The 23,272-nt window shown below is 45.5% G+C and overlaps 1 protein-coding gene and 1 long non-coding RNA gene across 10 annotated transcripts in view; one reads left to right on the top strand and one right to left on the bottom strand.

Annotated features, from left to right (window-relative positions):
* LOC125088640 (uncharacterized) overlaps window positions 1-23,272 on the top strand; it is a 103,411-nt gene that overhangs the window by 62,585 nt on the left and 17,554 nt on the right. Inside the window, exons 3-4 of one of the 3 annotated variants that reach the window (XR_007123747.1) lie at window positions 4,271-4,403; window positions 20,025-20,251. The exons of 1 other annotated variant lie outside the window; for it this stretch is intronic. This is a non-coding gene — a long non-coding RNA (uncharacterized LOC125088640). Of the gene's footprint in view, window positions 1-4,270; window positions 4,404-20,024; window positions 20,252-23,272 lie in introns of those variants that run through there. One more of the 3 variants, XR_007123746.1, reaches the window with a different exon arrangement.
* LOC125088632 (carcinoembryonic antigen-related cell adhesion molecule 1-like) lies at window positions 5,895-22,358 on the bottom strand. Of its 7 annotated transcripts, XM_047709853.1 has the most exons (10): window positions 22,183-22,358; window positions 20,993-21,352; window positions 17,320-17,598; window positions 16,673-16,927; window positions 15,167-15,442; window positions 10,778-10,904; window positions 10,006-10,058; window positions 9,251-9,279; window positions 7,681-7,773; window positions 5,895-6,242 (listed from the first exon to the last, which is right to left on the bottom strand). In XM_047709853.1, exons 1-10 carry the CDS (start codon window positions 22,244-22,246, stop codon window positions 5,976-5,978), a joined length of 1,803 nt encoding a protein of 600 aa, XP_047565809.1. In that variant the 5' UTR covers window positions 22,247-22,358; the 3' UTR covers window positions 5,895-5,975. The 7 variants fall into 7 exon arrangements, 6 of the variants coding, with proteins under 6 accessions (XP_047565809.1, XP_047565804.1, XP_047565805.1 ...); XM_047709848.1 differs by having other exon boundaries at window positions 5,895-7,773; XM_047709849.1 differs by having other exon boundaries at window positions 5,895-7,773; window positions 17,320-17,602; window positions 20,997-21,352.

The raw sequence follows: 23,272 nt of genomic DNA, 5'->3' as shown, positions 1-23,272 counted from the left end.
TTAAGTAAACTCTATACCCAACATAGCCTTGAGCTCATAACCCTGAGATCAACAGTCACATGCTCCACTGATTGAGCCAGCCAGGTGCCCCTCCTCTGCCCGTTTTTTAATTGGGTTATTATTAATTTTTCTTCGGTGTTGAGTTGTATGAGTTCTTTATATTTTGAATATTACCCTCTTATCAGATATAGCATTTGCAAATATCTTCTCCCATTCAGTATGTTGCTTTTTCATTTTGCTTATGGTTTCCTTTGCTGTGCAAAAAGTTTGATGTAGGGGCGCCTGGATGGCTCAGTGGTTTAAAGCAAGGTCCTGGGATCGAGCCCCACATCCAGCTCTCTGCTTAGCGGGAAGCCTGCTTCCTCCTCTCTCTCTCTCTCTGCCTCTCTGCCTCCTTGTGATCTCTGTCAAATAAATAAATAAAATCTTTTAAAAAAAGTTTGATGTAGTCCCAATAGTTTATTTTTGCTTTGTTTCCCCGTGCCTCAGGAGACAGATCCAGAAGAATATTGCTGAGGGTTAATATGCAACAAATTACTATGTTTTCTTTTAGGGGTTTTATGGCTTCATGTCTTAAATTTAGGTTCTTAATCCATTTTGAGGTTTTTTTTGTGTATGGTTTAAGAAAGTGGTCCAGTTTCATTCTTTTGCAGGTAGCTGTCCAGTTTCCCAGAACCATATTGAAGAGACAGACTGTCTTTTCCCCATTGCATACTTCTGCCTCCTTTGCATGTATTTGACCATACAAACTTGGGCTCATTTCTGGGTTCTCCATTATATCCCATTGAGCTATGTGTCTGTTTTTGTGCATGTACCATATTGTTTTGATTATTGTAGCTTTGTAGTATTGTTTGAAATCTGGGATTGTGATACTTCCAGCTTTGTTCTTTTTCAAGATTGTTTTGGCCACGTGGCCAAATGTGAAAAATGTGAAAATACTGTTGGTATTTTGGTAGGGACTGCATTGACTCTGTAGATTGCTTTGTGTATTGTGGGCAATTTAACAATATTAATTCTTCCACTTTATGAGCATGGCATATTTTTCCATCTATTCCATTTATCTTCAGTTTCTTCCATCAATGTCTACAATTTTCAGAGTACAGGCCTTTTACCTCCTCAGTTAAATTTATTCCTCGGTGTTTTATTCCTTTTGATGTGATTATAAATGGGATTACTTTCCTAGTTTCTCTTTCTGGTATATGTCATTATTATTCTATAGAAATGCAACAGATTTCTGTATATTAATTCTGTATCCTGCAGCTAAAATTTATAGTTTGTTCACTGTCTTCTAAGCATTTTACATGTGAATTAACTCATTTTTTTTAAATGTGCATTAACTCATTGACTTCTGACAATAGCCCTGTGAAGTATGTATTGTTATAATCCTTGTTTATAGGTAAAGAATCTGAGGCACAGAGACATTACAAGTAGCTCGCCTGAAGTCTCCGGCTCTGTCTTTAGGAGCAGGACCTTCAGTGCAGGTAGTTGGGCTCCAGAAAGTATGCTCCTAGATAACATGGTCTCTAGCAAGTCATCCACTGTGTATGCGTGAACTCTGCTGCTTCCCATCTGCATTGCCTTTGTACAACTGGTTTGCCCTTTGGCCTGTGGTTTTTTTTTCTAATTTTAGTATATGTGCTGCCAAAGCGAGCACTGTAGTTTTTTGTTGTTTTTTTTTTTTTTCTTAATGACTCTGGTCAAGGGGAGGACGCTCCTTTAACATCTTCTCGGACTTTTTTGCCTATCCCGGGGGCAGTCACTGCCCTTGGAGCTTGATTGCATTTGGTCAAATTTTATTAAGCTACACAGTAGTGTATTTGTTGGAATGTGTGATTCTTTATAAGCTTCTGGAGAGCAGGGACTTCTTTTTTTTTCTGGAAAATTTCAAACAGTTGCAAAAGTAAAGCTATAATAAAACGAATCTATATGTACTCATCATGCAGCTTTGGCAATTATTTTGTGGCCGGTATCATTTTATTTATCCTCCTCTCCTCAAACCTGGATTATTTTGAAGCGAACTTCAGACATCAGATAATTTCATTAAGATTCCAGTTATATTACTAAAATATAAGGTATCTTTACAAAAACATAACCACAATACCATTATTGCACTAAAAATTAATACTTCCTTAATGTCATAAAATATTCACTGTTCTAATTTCTGCAATTATCTCATAATCCCCTCCCTTCCCCTCTCTTTCCTTCCAGCCTTTTTTGTTTCTTTATTTCTTCTTTGTCTACCCCCCTTTTACTTTAAAAAAAAAAAAAAGGCAGAGTTATTTGAATAAAAATCCAAGTAAGGTCTTTATTTTTAATCTTAATGCTTCATGTTCTCATCAGCACCTGGCTTTAGTGCTTGACATACAGAAATCCTCAGTAAATGTTTAGTAAATGAATGATTCATCAGAGATCTATAAAATGCCCTAGTTGAATGAGTGTTGCCTTACTGTCATATTTGGTTGGTTTCTTGGCTTGGCGTTTGGTTTGTGGTACTTTAGTTAACAATTAACTTAGATGCTGGCTACTATCAGCCATTACTAAAGGTTTGAGGACAGTGAATGTGTCTGTGACTCAGGCATTTGCATGCTAGAAGGAAATGGGCCAGGTTTTCTTGTCCCTTTTTTTGGTCTCTAGTCTCTATTTCACTTTGAGTTTGGACTGACCATGTTTGGCTTTTTTGCTATTTCTTCAAAATAGGGATGACCCTGAAGGAGCTCCTTGAGAGCATGAACAGAGCTCACATTGCGGTGGTAGGTTTTGTACCTGATGTATTGAATTGGTTCCTCTTCATTTACTTTATTTTTAAGAATTGGGATAAAATTGAAATACATTGAAATGCATGCGGATCTGGGGCACCTGGGTGGCTCATTCGGTTAAGCATCTGCTACCTTCTGCTCAGGTCACGATCCTGGGTCCTTAAGTTGGGCTTCCTGCTCAGCAGGGAATCTGCTTCTTCCTCTGCCACTCACCATCCCCACCCCCACTCGTGTTTGTGTTCTCTCTCTTTCTCTCTCAAATAGATAAACAAAATATTAAAAAAAAAAAAAGAAATGCATACAGATCTTAAGTGTACCATTTGATTTTTGGTAAATGTATACATCCATGTACTCACCACCTGAATTGAGATGTCAAACGCGACCCAGAAAGTTCCCTTGAGCACCTTTGCAGCTAATTCTACCCCATATGGTGAATCCTAACATCCTTAATTATCACTGTCTATTCTTGGGCTTTATTTAAATGGCATCATATACTATGTACTCCTTCATGTCTAGCTTCTTCTGCATAGTGTAATGTTTTAGAGATTCATGCATCTCATTTTAGCAGTAGTTTGTGCCCTTCTTATTGATGACTAGCATTCCCTTGTATGGATATACCATAGTCTGTTTATCCATTCACATATTGATGGATATTTGTGGTTTCCAGTTTTTGGTGATTGTGAATAATGCTGTTAGAAACATTCATGTATAACTCTGTGTGGATATCTGTTTCCGTTTCTCTTGGGTAGACACCCAGACATGGGATTGCTGGACTATGTATTTAAGTCTATAAGAAAATGTCAGACTCTTTTCCAGAGTGGTTGTGTCATTTTATACTTCCACCAGCAATATGAAGAATACTAGCTGTTTCCCATCCTCACAACAGGTGGTATCAGCAGTCTCTTAAAGTTTAGCTACTTGCCGATAATTTTATTTTGAGTACTTCTCTGTGCCTTGCAGAAGAGATTATTCATTTTATGCCCCTCACGTGGACTATACTCCTAAGTCCTCAGTTTTTCAATTTTACCTATGTTTTAGGTCAGTGTTTCTTGACACGGAATATACGTGAGAATCACCAGGAGTCTTTCCACATAGCCCAGGTCTCCCTACAGACACACTGTACCAGCAGCTTTCTCGGGGATTGTTCATGGGCTCAATATGTATGTTGGAAAAGTTCCCCAGGTCATTCCGATTTATATTCCTAGCTAAAAACCACTGCTTCGAGGCTCAAGTCCTACCTGTGATAACAGAGGCTCTTCGTCCTGCCTACACATCAACAGGATCTGGGGAGCTTTCAACACTCACTAGTTCCAAGGTTCCAGACCATGCCAATGGAGTTGGAATCTGAGGGTGGGGCCTGAGTGTCAACTGTTGTTTTTTTTTTTTTTAATTTCCCTGTCATTCTAATATGCAATCACATTTCCCATTGGATTTCTTTCTGTCTTCTCTTGTAGCATTTATACCTTTTCATTTTTATATTATAATACTTTTTCATGTCTTGTCTCCTGTCTTAGGCATTATGTTCCTAGCCTTTCTCATTTCTATGTCTTTCATGGGGTCTGACACCTACACCTGTAGCACAGTAGGTGCTCAATAAGCATTTCACGAACACATGAGTTGGTCATCAGGAAAAGATGGCAGTCACAGGTAGGTTGCATTCTGAGTCTCAGAGTCCCTGTCCTCCCTCGGGTCGGAGTTGTGATGACCAGTGGGGGTAACTCCTCTGTGAGATAACAGAACCTTCCCCTGTTTGATATTTGTTTTTAGGCATATCACTGGGAATAAGAATTATATGTGTATATGGGGTAGAGGAGCAGGGTCAGGTAAGGAGACAGATCTAATTACAATGGGGGAGTTATACTAGAGTTGTGGTAAAGAAAGTAAGAAATATTAGTAAAGAGGAAGAAATTTGAGCTTACCCGATAGCCCAGTGTAAGCCACTATACACCCTTGAGCACGAGAGTGAACCAGTCTTTAGGAAGGTGGTGAGGCAAGAGTGAGCAAGAAAGATTTTAATAGAGAGACCAGAGACAAGGAGTCAGGCTGTACTTCCAGCAGAGTTGTTGAGGGCCTGGGTTGTATAGGGTCATGGGAATCGACAGAACAGTGTACTGAGAGGTATTAAAGAACCATCAGGCTTTGTGATGTATCAGATCTGGGAAACCAAAGAGCAACGAAGGAAATAGTGGTGGTGTGGAAAGATGTGGAAGGAGAGGCATGAGCTCCCTGGGTCGGGCTGTTGGGGTGGGGATAGGGGATTGCAACTTAAATGAGGAGGAATTTCAGAAGGTGTTTGGGTGTGAGTATCAGGAGTTCTGGGGAGTCATAGGGGCTGGAGATACAGATGCAGGAGCCACCTGCAGAGAGGTCATTGAAGCTGTGGAAGAGGGTGGTGGTGGAAGTATCCAGTCCGCGTCTCAACTAAATCTGGCGTGGGGTGTGACACAAAGGTCAGGGGGCAGAAGGAGGAGATTGTCCAAGAAGGAAAAGTTGTCCATGGTCTTAGACATTGGAAAAGTGAACAATGGTGAGAACGGTGAAAATACCCTTGAATTGGGCTAAGGACAGATACTGACTTTCTGCTGCATCTAGCGGTCTCGGGGTGGAGGCACCACTGCACAGATGCACAGAGGACAGGAGAAAGCAGGTGACAAGGACAGGGGATGCAGCACACATGCTTCCACAGCTTGGAAGTGAAGGAGATGAGAGAACAGGCTAATACTTAGTGGGATTAATAAATGAAGGTTATTCCGGGTAGAATACCCAGAGAGGGGTCTGTGTGACTGGACCTGTGGAGGCTCGGAGCCCGAACTGTACTGCTGCGTCTCATTCATCAGGGCCACCCGTGCAGGAAGTGTTGCTTGTCCCTACTAATGAGGCCCAGAGATCTTTTACTCCTGAAATCATCTCTCTCAGAAGAAAATAGGCAATTTCTCCCAAGCAGGTTGAAGCTATAGCCTGTAATTTCTAGATAGACTCACTTTATCAGCAAGCATGCAAATGACTTAGCTGATTTTCTGGTCACTGGATCAAATATCTGCAAACTTAGGCTACTCTGACTCCCAGTTCAGCAAGTTCTCTTTCTTCTTCCTGTAAAGAAGATATTGTCTAAAGTAGTTTTAACCACGAGGCAGCATCTTCATGTTGACTTTATAATTTTTATTATAAATATAAAGCAGATTTTACAAATAATTCAGAAGTGGCCCTAGCCAGACAAAATTAAATAACACAGAATAGCATGGATGAGGGGAAGTACATACAGACTGTGTCAGAGTTAGAAAACCCTTGAAAGAGGTACCTGAGTGCACAGAATTCCCAACTTGCCCTCTTTGAGGGGCCTCTTAGACACAGCATGACATCGAGTAATATCGAATGAAATCCTTTTCTCAACAGCCACAAAGAGACTGTGTCTAGAAGGAGGCTGGTTGGGAAATATGTTGCCTCTCCTTCCCCTGTCCTTCCTTTCTGTTCTGCACACTGGGACTCCTAGATGCCCATGGGGAAAAAAACATTTCAGAGGCTGTTCACGGGGCCTCTGAACCAGCTATCCCCCTCCCCTGTCCTAACACCCTTCTCATCCCTGCTTCCCAGGAGCATCTGCACCAGGGCAGCTTTCTGGAGGGTGAGCAGTGCCAACAGGGGTGTGAGTGTGTTCCCTTCAGAGCACCCCACTTCTCAAGGACCAGTCACACTTTAGCAGAGGCCAAGTCTCCTGAGAAAGTGAGTGGGGCAGACACCACGCACAGCAGAGATGTGGAAAGCGGTGTGGTTGAAGACTGGCCAAGGATGCCGGGAAACTGAGTTAGACTCATTCTAGCCACAAAAGAGGAAAACTGCTACTGCTGCTCTTCTTTTTTGGAGCCCCCGACATGAGCACCTTGAGGAACTCCTGGCCAAGGGGACTTGAGGGGTTTTGGTGGCTTCTTTGACTGGAGACAGTCAGATCGGCTTATATAGCTAAGTAGAAATAGCCCCTTCACATGAACAAGCACTTGCAAAAACTGCAATGGCAGAATATCTCAGGGAAAAAAACCCAACACACCAAACAGTGCATTCTTTAATAATTATTTAAATAATCTCTGAAGGGTAGCTCTCTGACTCCTTTCCCAAACTCCCTGCTCTAATTATCTCTGCTAAGACCTGACAGCTCCCTGAAGCGCTGTAAGCCCTCCTTCTGTAGGCATTTCCTTGATGAAGAAAATTATGAAACATACATTCTTTTTTTTTTTTTTTCATTTTCCATTAGGAATCACCTGTTGACCTCAGTGAATAATTTTCCTAATTGTTTCTAGTGAGTTCTCTGAGGACAGGCTTGTCAAAGGGCTTAGGTGGCTTTCTAGTTAAGCATTAATGTGTTTAGGCCCTGGTAGACAACTCTGACAATAGACAAAGGTGTAGAATTTCCCAGGTTAGCATATTTGTTTTCCTGTGCAGCGTGGGGTTCACAAGGGGCTTTGGAGAGATAGAAACTTCTACTTCTTCTCTCTCTTCTTTCCTGGCACACACATTTCATTGGGTCAGGAGAGGACTCTCAAGGTTATGGCAAATTCAAGTTAGACTCCAATAGGACAGGACTGGGGTGGGAAGGAATGACTATGAGTTGAATAGGGAAGTTTAAAAAAGGAAAGGAAGAGGGGCAGAGGTTGTGGAACTTCCCAAGGTCCACTTTGCCAAATTTCAATGACAAGGAAGGTTGGGTTTCCTAGGAATCCCGGATGTACCTTCTCATGTATTGACACTGAAGGGAGGGACTGTGACAAGGCGGCCTGGAGGTGCTTGTTAGGGAATAATGTGGAGAAAGAGGCTTCTTCCCCTTTTCCCTGAAGGTAAAGGGGTCTCCTCATGATGGGGATGAGAAGGTTGGAAAGAGTCAGCACAGTGAGTAGGACAGGTCACGTTACTTCTTTTGTACTTCCGTATACACCGTTTCTGTGTCTGCTGGGGACGGGGAGACTGAAGTTGGTTTCTTTGGTTCGTGTGCACTGAAGTTCAGGGAAGAATATGCAACTTCTTCACTCTGAAAGGCATGAGCAGTGTGGTCAGTTAAATCAGAGCATAGGTCAGACCCTCACCTTGTGTGCTGTGATTCAGCACCATGTGCTATCACATTTTGAAACTTTTTAGCTTTGGAGAAGGGCTTTAATTAGCCAAGATTACTCTGCTTGCTAACATCCGGTTGAGTGATCATTAGAAGAGGTAGATTACAGTATTTACTCATACTGGAATGCAGTGATACAGCAACAGAGAATGGACAGTCTACAAATGCATAGAAGGACATGCATGAATCTCACAAAACAATTTTGAATGAAAGAAGCTAGACACATACAAGGATGTACTGTGTATCCCATTTTGTAAGGGCATAAACAGACAAAAGTAATCTAGTGCACTGAAAGCCAGGATAGTGGTTACTCTTTGGAAGGAAATAACTGGAGGGGTTTTTTGGGGGAGAAAGGGAGGGTGACATGTTTTATTTCTTGACCTGGGTGACTTTTGTGGTCAACTCGTGAAAATTTATACATTGTTAAAATATATTTATGATTTAAGTACTTTTTGGTATATATATATGTATTCTACTGAAAGGTTGAGAAAAATTTGGTTAAATTATTGTAAAGTAAAGGAACCAAGACCTCAGAACCATTAGAATGGATATCATCCTTTGTTGGTGAGAGCAGGGTCAGTGAGGGTAGAGGAGGGAGAACCATCTCATGACTTATGCTGGGCACTATGCTGGGTGCTTTCCAGTGGTCGTCTCGTTTGAGTCCTTCAACTTCTCTTTGAAGTAGACAGCATGCCCATTTTACAAATGGCAAAACCATGGCTCAAAGAGTTAAGTTACTTGTCCAAGGTCACAGAGCTACTGAGAGTCACAGCCAGGATTAAATACAGGATGGGGTTAATTCCAAAGTCCACATTCTTTTTTTTTTTTTAATATTTTTCTTATTTGTTTATTAGAGAGAGAGAGCATGAGAGGAGAGAGGTCAGCGGGAGAAGCAGACTCTCTGCCGGGCAGGGAGCCCAATGTGGGATTCAGTCCCGGGACTCCAGGATCATGACCTGAGCCGAAGGCAGTTGCCTAACCAACTGAGCCACCCAGGCACCCCAAAGTCCACATTCTTGTAATGAGGTAGACTCCAGGGAGACATTAACCAGTAATCCTTTGTTTGTTGCTACATTGAGGAATTTTGACCCAAATTTGATCTCGTGTTTGAATCTTCAAGAATAACCCATTCTAGGGCGCCTGGGTGGCTCAGTGGGTTAAGCCTCTGCCTTCGGCTCAGGTCATGATCCCAGGGTCCTGGGATCGAGCCCCACATCTGGCTCTCTGCTCAGTGGGGAGCCTGCTTCCTCCTCTCTCTCTGCCTGCCTCTCTGCCTACTTGTGATCTCTATCTGTCAAATAAATTAAAAAATTAATAAAAATTTAAAAAAAAAAAAAAGAATAACCCATTCTACACAGAGATACTTCCATGAGACATTGAAACTGGCTGTGCTTACCTTAGACAAATTGTCAGAGTGGTCCTGACCTGGGGAAACAGAAGATGATTTCCCAATCCATGAAAATGCAAAGAGCATTTACGGCCGTAGAATGTGGGGTTAGGGGGTGAGAGCGAGAGAGTAGGGAGGTGGGTCCTAAGCTGTTGTGATTTCTAGCTTAAGGAGGTGGCAGTTGGCAGGAGGGTGGGGTAAGGAAGTGGCCTATGAACACCTGAGGAATTCACTTTCCTCAGAGTCTGTAGTCCAGACACAGGGCACTGGTACCAGAGGAGGGCCAAGAGTAGAGCCACAGGAGGCCCCAGTCCACTTCTGACAATTTCTTCCAGTTCACAGGGTCTTAATTTTCACCCGGATGTATTTCTCAGCAACAGGCTTTAGTGGCAAGGAGGGACATTGAGGCCCACAGTACCCAGAGCACCATAAGACAGAGAAGGTTTCACCAAAGGAATGTCCACATCCGTCATAGAAGCAGGAGGGGAGGAGTGCGGGCAAGGAAATGACTCCTGAAAATGGGTCCATCTTGCTCAGGCCTGCTTGGCCCAGGCAGAGTGAATATTTCTCCCAGGGCTGTGTCTCAGGGAAATCTTTTGTGGCTAGAAGGGTGTGAGGACCTATGCCAACCTAAGGTTAGTAAATGGACATCCCCTTCCGAAAGTTCAGAAGGTCAGAAATAGTTTGGGAATCCAGGATTCCCTGCTATGGCAGGGCACATGGTGGAACACACCAGGTCTCACTGGGTGAGTGGCTTTACTTACTGTGGTTGGAGGCTGAGGGTTTGTGCTCTGTGACATCACGCAGGTCATTTGCCCTAAATAAATATCAGACACTGTGACTGCCATTCCCAAGCACAGGACCTTTGCTTCTTGAATTAGGAAGGACATGGTCAGCAAATAATTCCTTGGGGTTCCTCAGTGTTCATTTATACCGTGGTTGGTACTGCCTTTCCTCTTAGGGCCTCCGCATTCAGTCTACCCACGATCCCTTCTAGGATTTGTTCCTTTCCTGTTTGCTGGATGTCCACATGTGGGTCCGTTGCTTATCAGTTGCATCGGAGCCTAGTTGGACTCTGACACCTTTCCCCTTCTGTAGGTAGAGGGTAGCTTTTTTCTCAGTTTACTTATTGTCCAAGAGGCCTTTGGTTGTTTTTGCCTTTTCTTAGGTTCTCCTCCTGTCCTATCCCTCCCTCCTACAACTGTCCAAAGAGCACGCGACTCACTTTCTCCTGCTCCTCCTTTCATTTCCTCATTTGTTTCCTCCTGGGACCTTGTCTTCCCTGACTGGGAGACAAAAACATAGGGGGATCTTCCCCCTCTAAGCCAGATGCAGATAGGAATAACTGTGTCCAAGAGTGAGTGGGGTCCGGGAAGCATGAAGAAGAGATCCACAGGAATTAGTGCCAGGAAGCAAGGGTTTAGAAAGAAGGGAGGAGCAGATCCAGGTGCAGAGACAGGGGCAAAGTCTTCTTCCCTCTCCCAAGCATGGCAGTTAGCCTTGGAGAAAGCAGAACAAGACGAAAGGTCATCATACCCGCCAGTCTTTCTGATAAACAGAAAGTACACCAGGGCTGCTATCACAGCAACCCCAGCCATGACTCCAACAATGATGCCAGCAATAGCCCCAGGTGGGAGGCCAGAATTTGACTGCGTTAAATCACCTGTCATGGAAAGAAGAGAGAAGAATGAATGAAAGTGACATTATTTCACAGTGGGGTCCCCTGGGGGACAACTCTCAATGTGTAGTAGTCTCTACTTGTTCCTTCAAGGAATACATTTTCTGTGGGAAGGTTGCTGTGCGGTGATTAGTTGACTTCATCCTTTGATTTTTTTTCTCTCACTGTATTTTTGGGCTGGTGATCAGTCTTACCTCAGTTCCATCCTGTCCTGTCTGCACTCAGATATTTTTGAAGGCTTTGGAAATGTGTGAAAGACTGATTGCTATTTTTCTATAACTTCCCACCTTTTCATGTGCCAGCTGTGGCAGCCACAAGTATGTGCCCCTTGGGTTTCTTGTGGTGAGGACTTAAGTGACGGAAGGCCTGGGGAGTGCATTCTGAATTCACCCATCTCCTTTGCACAGAGCCCATACTTCTGACAGGAGGGGGAAAGGATATGAAATAAGCCCAATTCTGTGAGAAACCATTTTCCTCTAAAGGGTGACTTGAGTTCAAGGACCCCTCCTCACATCAGCCTTGCAGACAGGCACCCTTACATAGCTGCGCTTTGATCTAAAACTTCATTCTGTCACAATTACACGATGGTCTGAGCAACCTCCCAGGTTCCTCCCACTCCTGTCTTTCCCTCACAGGCATTTTCCCCAATAAATAAATAAATATTTTCCCAATAAATATAAATAAATAAACAGTCCCAGTTTGATCACATCTCAGGGGATTAAAACTAACATAGCAGGCTTGAAACTTTGCATTTGACTCCTTTTTATCCTTTCCTGTATTCAGTCAGGAACTATGTCCCACTGGCTTTTTGCCTAATGCCTTCTACAGCCATAAATAATACATTTGCATCTGTTTTTTTTTTTTATTTTTGTTTTCTTCACCAGCCAACACAAGCCTGATGTACTAATGTTTAGCTACTATTATGGCATACTTAGTATGTACCAGGCTCTGTGGTAAATACATATATCTCATTTGATCCATATAATAACCCTTTCCACTTTACAATATTTCCACTTTACAATAAACTAACTTTATAAGAAACTGAAAAAAGAAGAACAAACTAAACCCAAAGCTAGCAGAAGGAAGAGAATAATAAGGATTAGAGTGGGGATAAATAAAATAATGAGTAGAAAAACAATAGAGAAAATCTATGAAACCAAAAGTTGAGTCTTAAAAATGATGAATAAAATTAACAAAACTTTAATTTAAAAAAAGATTCAAATTACTAAAATCAGAATTGAAAGTGGGGGAAATCACTATCAATTTTATAGAAATAATAAATATTACAAATAATAAATATTATAAGATAATAAATATTTTAAAAGTACTATGAATAATTGCAAACAAATTGGATAACCTGGATGAAATGGACAAATTCTTAGAAACACAAAACCAACCAAGATGGAATCATGAAGAAATAGAAAATATGAAAAAACCTGTAACTAGTAAGGAGATTGAATCAGTAAGGGCATCCAACAAAATTCAATATCCTTTCATGATAAAAACTCTAAAAGTAGTAATAGAAGGAAACTGCCTCGATATGATAATGGCCACAGATGAAAAACTCACCACCAACACCTAACTCAATATTGAAAGACTCAAAGTTTTTCCTCTAAGATCAGGAACAAGACAGGGATGCCTGTTTTTGTCACTTTTATCCAAAATAGCACTGGAAGTTCTAGTTAGGGCTATAATTAGGCAAAGGTATCCAAATTGGAAAGAAGAAGTATAAAATGATCTTTGTTCACAGAGGACATGAACTTACACATAGAAAACACTAAAGAGTCCACAAAATCTGTTATAACTGATAAATATAGCAAAGTTGCAAGATACTAAATCAACACACAGAAATCAGTTATATTTCTATATATTAACAATGAATAATCCAAAAAGGAAATTAAGAAAATTCTATTTACCACAGCATCAAAAAGAATAGAATACTTAGGAACTTATTTAACCAAGGAGGTGAAAGACTTATACACTGAAAACTACACAGCACTGCTGAAAGAAATTAAAGACCTAAATAAATGTGAAGACATTCCATGTTCATCGTTTGGAAGACTTAAGAAGACAGTACTACCCAAAGTGATCTGCAGATTCAGTGAAATCTTGGTCAAAATACCAATGACTTTTTTTTTCAAAAATAGAGACATCTATCCTAAAATTCATATGTAACTTCAAGGGACCCCAAATATCCAAAACAAAGAACAAAGTTGGAGGACTCACATTTCCTGATTTCAAAATTTACTACAAAGCTACAGTAATCAAAACAGTGTGGTACTAGCATACAGACAAGCAAATAGACCAATGAAATAGAATAGAGATCCCAGAAATAAAACTTTACATACACGTCACACCGTTTTTGACAGGGGTGCCAAGACTATTCAATGGAGAAAAGACAGCCTTTTCAGCAAATGGGTGTTGGGAAAACTAGACATCCATGCAAAAGAACTGAATGCTTACTTAACACCACATATAAAAATGAACTCAAAGTGGATCAGAGACCTAAATATAAGAGCTAGAACTATAAAACCTCTTAGAAGAAAACACAGGGTGAAACTTCATGACTTTGGGTTTGGCAACGATTTCTTAGATATGAAACTAAAAGTATAGGCAATAAAAAAAAAACTAGATAAATTGGCTTCAATTAAAATTATAAGCTTTTGTACATCAAAGCACACTATCCACAAAATGATAAAACAACACATAGAGTGGGAGAAAATATTTACAAATCACATATCCCATAAGGGGTTAATATCCATAATAGAGAACTATAACTCAGCAACAAAAATACCTAATAGAAAAAATGAGGGGCGCCTGGATGGCTGAGTCATTAAGCATCTGCCCTCAGCTCAGGTCATGATCCCAGGGTCCTGGGATGGAGCCCTGCATCAGGCTCCCATCTCAGTGGGAAGCCTTCTTCTCCCTCTCCCTCTCCCATTCCCCCTGCTTGTGTTCCCTCTCTCGCTGTCTCTCTGTCAGATAAATAAAATCTTAAAAAAATAAAAAAGGGTGGGCAGAGGACTTAAACAGACATTTCTACAAAGAAGGCAGGCAGATGGCCGACAGGCACATGGAAAGAGGCTCAGCATCATTCACGATCAGGGAAATGCAGGTATAAACCACAATTAGATATCACCTCATACCCATTAGGATGGATGTCATTCAAAACAAAACAAAATGAAACAAAAAAAGAGAAAACAAGTGTTGGCGAGGATGTGGAGAAGTTGAAACTTCATTGCATTTGCTGGTGGGTCTGTAAGTGGTGCAGTCACTGTGGAAATGGTATGGGAGTTTGTCAAAAATTTGAACAAAGAATTACCATTTGATGCAATAATTCCACTTCTGGATCTATGCCCCAATAAATTGAAAGCAGGGATTTTAGTAGATATTTGTACACCCATGAGGTGAAAAAAAAACCTTAAAAGTGCATAGACAGATAAATGATAAACAAAATGTGATACACAAGAGGGAATATTATTCAGCTTTTAAAAAGGATTGAAGGGCGCCTGGGTGGTTCAGTGGGTTAAAGCCTCTGCCTTCAGCTCAGGTCATGATCTCAGGGTCCTGGGATCGAGCCCCACATCAGGCTCTCTGCTCAGCAGGAAGCCTGCTTCCTTCTCTCTCTCTCTCTGCCTCTCTGCCTACTTGTGATTTCTGTCTGTCAAATAAATAAATAAAATCTTTAAAAAAATAAAAAATAAAAAATGAATGAAATTATGACATGCTACAACATGGATGAACCCTGAAGACGTTATGCTAAGTGAAAAAATCCAGAGACACACAAAAAAATAAATGTCATTATGATTCCACTTAATCTTAGAATAGTCACATTCTAGAGACAGCAAATAAGATGGTGGTTATGGGGTTCAAATCGGGAGTAGGAAGTGACTGTTTAATGGATAGTGGTGACAGCTACACAACAATACAGGTGTACTATTGCCACTGAACTGTAAACTGAAAATGGTTAAAATGATAAACCTTATGTGTATTATATGGCACAAAAAAATGGTAACAGAGGAAAAAACGAATCTTGTATAAGGTCACACAGTAAATGCCAGACCTAGGATAAGAAACTGAGTATATCTGATTCAGAGACTTAGCTCTTAACCACTCTACCATCCTGTTTACTGAAATGTTCTCTTGATTCTATTCTGCTCTTCTGCCCCCTGTGACTTCTATCCATTTTGCACATCATTGGTAGAGTGATTGTCCCAGGATGTTACTCTGGGAAAGGTGTCAGTTACCTTTCACAGCCAGCCTGACAGGGTCACTTTTACTGGAATCGCCTGGGTTGGAGACCTCACACTGGTAATTGCCGGCATCCTCCTTCCTGACAGGGCGTATGGTAAGGGTGCTGTTGTCCTGGGACAGCATCATCCTCTCCGTGACCTTTAGACTCTGGCCATTGAAGAGCCACCCGATAGAGACCCCAGTGTTATTTGTGGAGCAGGTCAGGACCACAGAGTCGTCTTCTGTGAGTGTGGTGTTGCTGGCATGGAGAGTGGGCTGGGCCAAGGGCTCTGTGGGGAAACACAGGAGGTGGCTGATGAGAATGGGCCCCTGGGGCGTGGAGCCACACTCCTTCCTCTGAGATGCCAGCCAGTCGGAGGGCCCCAGAGGATGGCCCTGCTGTCTGCAGAAGGATGAGTGTCTCTGTTCAGGTGATGATCTGTAAGGAGAGGGCTGTCCCTTGCCCTCTGACCCTCAGGTTCCCTCTGGCCCTTAGTCATGTGTCTGCTCCATCCAGACATCACTGTGGTATCAGCACCAGGAACCTCTTCTAAGCCCATGTGTCCAGCATCCTCCTCATCAGGTGGAATTTTTTACACAGTGGCTTTCTCATGACCCTTGTCTAGAGCTTTCTGAAAAGATCAGGCCCCCTCTCTAGTATGGTAGCTTTACATAGAAAGGGAAGGCATTTCCCTTTTGTTAAATAATTTATTAGAAAATGAGAATGGCCCAGCCAGTCTTTGTGAGCTTAGGACCTGGAGAAGTTCCAATCTAAAGGGTTTCTCAATCTGAATCAGACTTTTACTTCCTGGCTGTGAATTGAATATTACAGAAAGGAAATCTTTAGAGTAATGGTCACAGTTTTAACAGAAGGCTGGTACTCTTAGCTGTAGGTATAAATATATACTTTTGGCACTGTTCCTTCTGTCCCGCGAAGGGACTCTGTTGGGGAATCTACCATTACTCATTGCTCTCGTTTGGTGTATCAGACGTGCTGGTTTCACGGAGAGTTCTAGAACTGGTAGACTTCGGAGCCTGACACAGTCAGAGGGTCTGCCTTGCCTCAGGGCTTGCTTTGCCCATTTCTTGGCGGCCTCACATGAGGGAGACTCTGGCACAACTGGTAGCACAATTTGGCCAGATTGAAGACAGGCTTCTTCCTGTACCTTCTCCATATGCTCCTGTCCCACCACAGATGACATCAGAGCAGAGTCAGTCACAGGGCGAACCAGGAGCAAAAGGACCTTCCTTCTCCCACTGTAAGCCCCCTCCACCACATGGGGCTTTCTGGGGCTGAGAGAACCCTATTCCCACATTCCAGGCCAGACCCAAGGTCTGCCTTGAGAAATCAGAGAGCAAGGGGAGGAAGTGTCTGCAGCCATGTAATGGGAGAGTTCAGGGACAGATTTGGTATTTGCTTGTGACATAAGCAAATGGGAAATAACTTCTAGGTTCTTTTCTGGAAGCCAGACAGACCTTCACCACAGCGATCCATACAGATGCTCCAGGGACCCACTTACCAGAGACTGTGATAGTCTTGACTGTGGTCTTATTGAGGCGAGTGGCAGAGTTAGAGGCGAGGCAGGTATAGGATCCACTATCGTTCGCAGTGATGCTGGGGATAAAGAGCTCCTGTGTGTATGGCTGGGGCCTCCCATTGATAAGCCAAGAATACTGTGCGGGCGGGTTAGAGGCTGCGTGGCAGGAGAGATTGAGGTTGGCCCCTGGATGGTAATAGGAGTCTGAGGGGGAAATGGTGGGGGCGTCCGGGCCATCTGGAGCAAACAGAATAAAGCCACAGTTGATGTAATCCAAAGGAAGGGGAAGCATCTGGTCTGTACAAGGGCCACAGTGTACCTCTGAGCTGGGTCCCAACCTCATTTTAAAAAGTCCCAACTAGAAGCCCCCTGTGTTCAGCCTGGGTCTGAAACATTCACCTGTTTCCCCTCACAGGCTGGTGACCCTCTCAGGGAAGAGCAGCCTGTCCCCTCCTAGTCTTGGTTTAGGCCGGGCTGCCCAGGTTTGCCTGGGACAAGAAGCCATGGCCAGCCTGGGGGTCCAGCTTAGAGTCATGGACTCAGACCCCAGAAGGATGGATGTGGCCTGGCCCCTGGCTGTGTGGATTTGGGTTGGCAGCCCGGGTTTGGGAAGAACGGAAGCTACTCACAGAGAACATTCAGGGTGAATGGGTCACTACGACCGTCACTCACTGGGTTCCAAGTTGCACACACATAGGGTCCTGTGTCATCCCTTGTGACACCATGTATAGTGAGAGTCCTGTTGTCCAGGGACAGCTCCAGCCTGGTGCTGGCCGGGCGGCTCTTACTGCTTACTGACCACAGGTAGCTCGTGTTCTGAGTCTGAGGTTCACAGGTTAATAGCACAGAATCCACATTCTCCACGGGGTTGGAGTTGTTGCTTGTGATGTGGGGTTTGGGTAACTCCGCTGCGCAGACAACAGAAAGAACATTGCCCTGGGTGGTACCTGTGATTCCTCCATAGGCATCTTGAATCAGAGTTGGCATCTCTCACCTCTCAGCCAACCAGAGCCCTTCAAAGAATAAGGCAGATCTGTGTATCTCAAGACAAATGCATGAGGATCTGAGCCTCAGAGAACACAGGCTGCCTGCTGTCTGTCCAAGAGCAAGCACAGGCTCTCTCAGGTCAAAGAAGCATCAGGGTTTGGTTGTGAAAGACACAGGACAGGAAGTCAGAGACCACCCTGGACCTCTCCTGGCTCTTCCCTGACTGACCAGGCTCAGAGGCCTCACCTGAAAAGTGCAGGTGCTGAGGCCCTTTCTACGGCACAGACCTCCACCAGTCAGCCTACACGTGTTTTTCCCCTGAGGCCTTGTTTTCCAGGGTTGTCCTAGAGATGGGTCATGATGGGCCTTCCCAGAGCTCATAAGCCCGGAGAACACTGGACAGCATGGCCTGGAAGGGAGTATTTCAGCAGAAGTAATACCTGGGGACACCAGGGGCAAGCCCAGAGGGCAGGTCAGCACCCAGGCTGCAGGGCCACGAAGTAGGGCAGGTCTCCCCAGGTGTTCCACAGTGACTGACCTGAGATGGTGGTGGAGCAGAGTCAAGACTAGAAATGATCCAGGAAAGAGTCAGGGGGACAGGCAGGGCCTGACTGGCTTTGGCAGAGAACTGTGTGCTCTGCCCTTGGTCTTTAAAGTCTCTTTTCTCACTTCAGAGGCCAGTGAGGACGATGCTCATCTTTCCTGAAATACAAGCGGCTGTTTTCAAATGCAGAAGGGGTGAATGGTGGGAGGTGAGGTAGGAGGTGGGGGTGAGGATATCTGGCCTTCGTGGACCATTTGTAAATGCAGTTATGAGACAGATATATGTTGTAGACCAAGTTCTGCAGTCCCACCAGAATCACATTATGAGCAAAGGAAGATGTTATAGTGGGTTTGAAATCCGTGACTCCCTGGGTAGAGAAAGACACATGAGTCCTGTTAAGGAAGAGAATTGATCCAGGAAGAGTCTGAGGTGCCTCTGTTATATAAAGGGAGGAATGATACCAAATTAGTAGAAGTGATATGCGTTATGTTAGTAAATTTAGGAAAGAAAGTCCCTGTCACTAATTTCTACAGTCAAAATGGGAAGAAACCCAATGCTTGTATGTGGCTTTCTTTTGATCTCAGGAAACACAAGTTTGATCAAATTTGTCCAAATTGGGCAGCATCTAAGTGAGAGGACAGTGACTGGTAGATCTCACCATGTGAGAGGATCCCACCCTGCGGTAGAGGTGTTCTCAGGAGCACCCGTGTGTGTGTGTGTGTGTGTGGAAAAGGCACTGGACCAGTCAGATGGCGCAGGGTCTGGCCACCCCCACTGGGAACAATGAGAGCCTTGCCAGGATGAGGATATGAATCAGGAGTAAAGGCATGAAATGAGCCCATGAGTTTTGGGGACTGCAGACCAGCCCCCTTCTGCCTTTGACGCTCTGGTGGAGTCATGTAGAGAGTAGATTGAGGGGTCACATGTCCCTGTCATGTGGTGTGTCCCACTTGTTGCCGTCATGGAAGGAAAGAGCCCTGGATGAGGGCACAGCGAAAGCTCACTCTCCTGGTGACCTGGGGAAACTGGCTCCTGATGGAGCCCAGCAGAGGCTGCTGCTCTGACTGAATTCTGTGTCCTTTACTATTGCCTGTGAGGGTGGGCCTAGCCACAGGTGTTAGTGGAAGAATCCAGGGAAGGCTTAAGGGTAAAGAAGAGTGTGCAGAGCAGGGGTAGTCCCAGCTGGACAGGAGGAGGAGGAGGAGGAAGATTAGGAACATGGACAGAGAAGAGAGCCAGAAATGTTCCAGGCTGTGAGCAGTGAGGGTTACAAGTGACTCCAAAGACTCCAGGCATTGAGAGCCCACAGCTGACCCAAGGACGGGATCCTCCCATAGCTGAGCAACACCACAGTCATCATGAGACTCTCTGGGAGTGGCCTGAGGGGCTGGTGGTCAGAGAGCATGGGTCTCATAGAACAAGAGACTCAGCCCCTAGAGGGACAGGGAGCAGGTATGTCTAGAACCTCCTAGAATTCTGCATCCAGGGACCAGACTCTGAAGAGATTATGAATCATTCATTCATTCCTTTCCTCCTTCATTAAAGAGCAGTTGAGTTGTTGGGCCCTGTGCCGGTTAGGGGTACACAGTTGGGAGGAGCAGGCAGAGTCCTTTCCCTTATACTGTAGTGGGATAATATCAGCACATCAGGAAACAGTAAGTGAATCCAAGTCCAATGCAGAGAGCTGTGGATTGGCCACCTGAGGGGAGGCCTGGGCATTCCCCGCACTGACTCTGATCATTGTTGAAGGTAATTTAGTTCTTGAGTAAAAACATTAATTCTCTGTTTGCTTTCACTTCCCAGACCAGAAAATCTACCTTGAGCTATGGATCCCTAAGAAGAAAGGTCTGATCCAACAGCTGGTCTCTGGGTCCATAGATGCTTACTAAGGCCGCCTGGGTGGAGAAGACAGGGCTGTGGCTACAGACAGACCTTGTAGGATTGTGATCTGCCTGTGTGACTCTGTGTAGACTCAGTTGTCTACATTGCCCCATGCCTCAGTTTCCCCTCAATAAAATCAAGTAAGTGGTCTCAGGGTTGCCATGTTGTCTGTTATTAACCTTTCACAATTACCTCACCCAAGGCTTGGTAGAGAGGAGCTGCCCCATAAACAGCTGTTACTTGCCTGCATGAGAGACCGCTCCGTGGGCCGGACCCCTGGTATGGAAGTTGCTGCCAGGAGCACCTTCTCTCCTCTGTTCCTCCCTGGGGGTACTGACCTTCCTCTGGGGTCTCCTATCCCCCCAGGGCCATCATACAATAGCCCCGGGACCTTCCCTATCCCTGTTTTCCACCCCAACTCACAGGTGAAGGACCAGGCTCTGCCACTCCCCAGATGAGGCTCTTGGTGCCGATGGTGACCGGCTCGGGCAGCTGGGAAATCATTGCTCCCAGTCAGAGGTGCCAGGAAGCCAAAACCCAAGCCTGTCACGGAACCCCCACAGTCACTGGAGTCAGGAGCCCTGAGACAGGAGTCTGGGCAGGGGATTTCTAGGCTGAGCTCTGGTAACAATCCCAGGGGGCCCCTCAGGTTGGCCCTGGCTGGACCCTGCAGAGTCTTTCTCAGATGATCCCAGAGTCTGGATTCCAGGAAAGGAATTCCAGTCTTAGGAAGTTAGTCTCCACTCTGTGTCCTGCACTAAATGCTGGAACCCTCCCCCCCCCCCAGGACATAATGCAGAGGGGGATGGAGGCCCAGTCCTGGCCTGTCATCCTGTGTATGAAGTAGAATTCCCCCCACCCAGCACCAGAGGTGAGAGGGAATTACTCACGGAATACATGGAGCTGTCCAGTTACTTGTTCCGTGTCATAAGTACTATTTATGAATTGTAGGGTGTAGACTCCTGTGTCATTCAGGGTGATGTTCTGGAACAGCAGGGATCCATTGGGGTACACTGTCTCTCTGCCGCTGTGTGCAAGTCCTGGAATAGTTTTTTGTGCATCTACTATATATGATACAATACGACGGTTCTCCTCTGTTGTGTCCCCTTTGAACCAGTTGAAGCGTCCAGTATCCCTAGGCAGATTGTGGACTTGCAGAAGGACGTCCTTCCCTTCGGCAGCTCTGGGCGGCACGGACTCCACAGTGACTTGGGCAGTGGTGGGCGGGTTCCAGAGGGTTAAGAGCGAGACTAGGAGGAAGGGAGCAGACGGATCAGGGTCTGGACCTAGGTGTCGGAGGGAAAGCTGGGGCCCTGCAGATGAAGCAGGTCCTCATCCCCCAGCCTCACAGGGTGTGTATGTGAGTGTGCACCGGTATCTGTGTGTCTGTGTGTGTCTCTGCTGGTCAAGGTCAGCGGCATGACCGCACTGCTTCACCTCTGAACTTACTTCCTCTGTTTGGAACAACTTCCTCCCATGTGTGTCTCTCACTCCCTCACTGCCCTCAGATACCTGCTCACGCTCAAGGGGTCCTCGGGAGAGGCCCGCCCTGACCGCCTCCTCTGAAGACCCTCTGTTTCTACGTCCTGACCTTTCCCTGTTGTGTTCCCGTCATGACGCTTGTCAGTACCTGACCTCACATTCTAGACGTCTCTGAGTGTCTGTCTTTGTCCCCACAGAAGTGAGCTCGGGGAGGGCAGAGACTCGTCTGATCTGTGCTGTACCCCGGTGGTGGGGCAGGCGGCAAATACCCGGGGCTGAATGAATGTGTCCCCAGGGCCCTCCAAGTCTGGCATTTGTCAAGATCTCAGGTTGGTAGGAAGGGACAGCTCTTAGGGTCCCTAATAAGGACCCCAGTAGGGTTGTTGTTATCATACGTTTTCAAAATTCAGCCCTCAGTAACTTGGGAAACAGCCCTTGGCTCACCACTTCCAGATCATGAGACAGTCCTATCGCTGAGCAGCTCCCCCAGTCCTGCCCTGCTCCTCTGTCCCCTCTCAGAGTCCTGTCCTCCCTGGAGACCCCAGCCAGCCTCTCTCTCTTAACCTGCTGCTGCCTCCCAGGGAATTGTCCCTCTCACCTGCCAGCAGGAGGTCCTGCCAGGGAACTCGTCCTCCTCGGGGAGTGGCCGAAGTGGGCTCCATGGTACCTACTGCCCGCTCTGTCCCTCCCTCTGTGAGAAGAGCCTCTGCTTCAGAAATGCTTGGAGCACTGCTGTCCCAACGTGTCAGCTCTGCAGTCCTTCCTGCTTCTGAGCTGATTGTCCTCTGGGGGGCAGGGACACAGGGCCCGGTCACGGTCACGTGAGCCAGGGCGGGGTCTCTGCTAGATCCCCTCCCCTCACTTCCCCACTCCTTTGTCCCCTTCTTTCCCTTTCATTTCTGTCTAAGTTTCGGAGTTCCCTGGGAACGGCTGAGGCCTCTCCCTCTTCAGCTGTGATTTCCCAGGATATGGGAGAACGCACACATGCCCTTGTTTGGACAAGCACAAGCCTGTCACGTTGGGGTCCGATGACCCACACAGCTTGGGGTTAAGGTACAGGGACAGCACCCCTACAGCCCCCTCTCCTCCCCTTGTGGCTTTCCCCTTCGGAGCAGGAGCCTGGGGGCTGCCTCAGGAACTCCTATCACTGGGATGTCACCCCCACTGTGCACTGTAATCACCTGTGGAACTGTATCAAGACTGTGAATGCCCAGGGGACACCTAGAAATGCTGCTTCAGCAGATGCCCAGCCAGGCTGAGACCCCATGATGTGGGGGGTGCGGCCGCCTCTGCCCCTTCCTGTGCCCATGGAGGGTCTGCAGATCCTGTGAAAATGCAGAGTCTGACTCAGCGGGTGTGGAGTGGACCCCAGAGTCTGCCTCTACCAAGCTCCCAGGTGATGCTGACCAACCTGGCCCGGGAAGCACACTCTGAACAGCAAGACTGAGGAGGACCCAGTTCCCTTAGAGGATGGCCCTTCTCTCCACTCCCCTACTGTGTCCTGGCCTTGAGTCTGTGGGCACCACACACAGAGCCCCAGGGTCCCCAGATACCGAGGATTAGTTTCCTTCGTAACAGAGAAGGCCAGCTGGGCACTGGTCTCACCAGTGCTCTCACAGGCTCTGGGGAGGTTGGACTGAATCCTGGCAGCCAGGTTTCAGAGATGACTCTGGAGGAGAAAGGGGCAG

The sequence above is a fragment of the Lutra lutra genome, chromosome 17 (genome assembly GCF_902655055.1).
Source record: "Lutra lutra chromosome 17, mLutLut1.2, whole genome shotgun sequence".
NCBI classification, from domain to species: Eukaryota; Metazoa; Chordata; class Mammalia; order Carnivora; family Mustelidae; genus Lutra; species Lutra lutra.
Note: the sequence above shows the minus strand (reverse complement) of the source record. Positions and strands in the feature narration are given on the sequence as shown.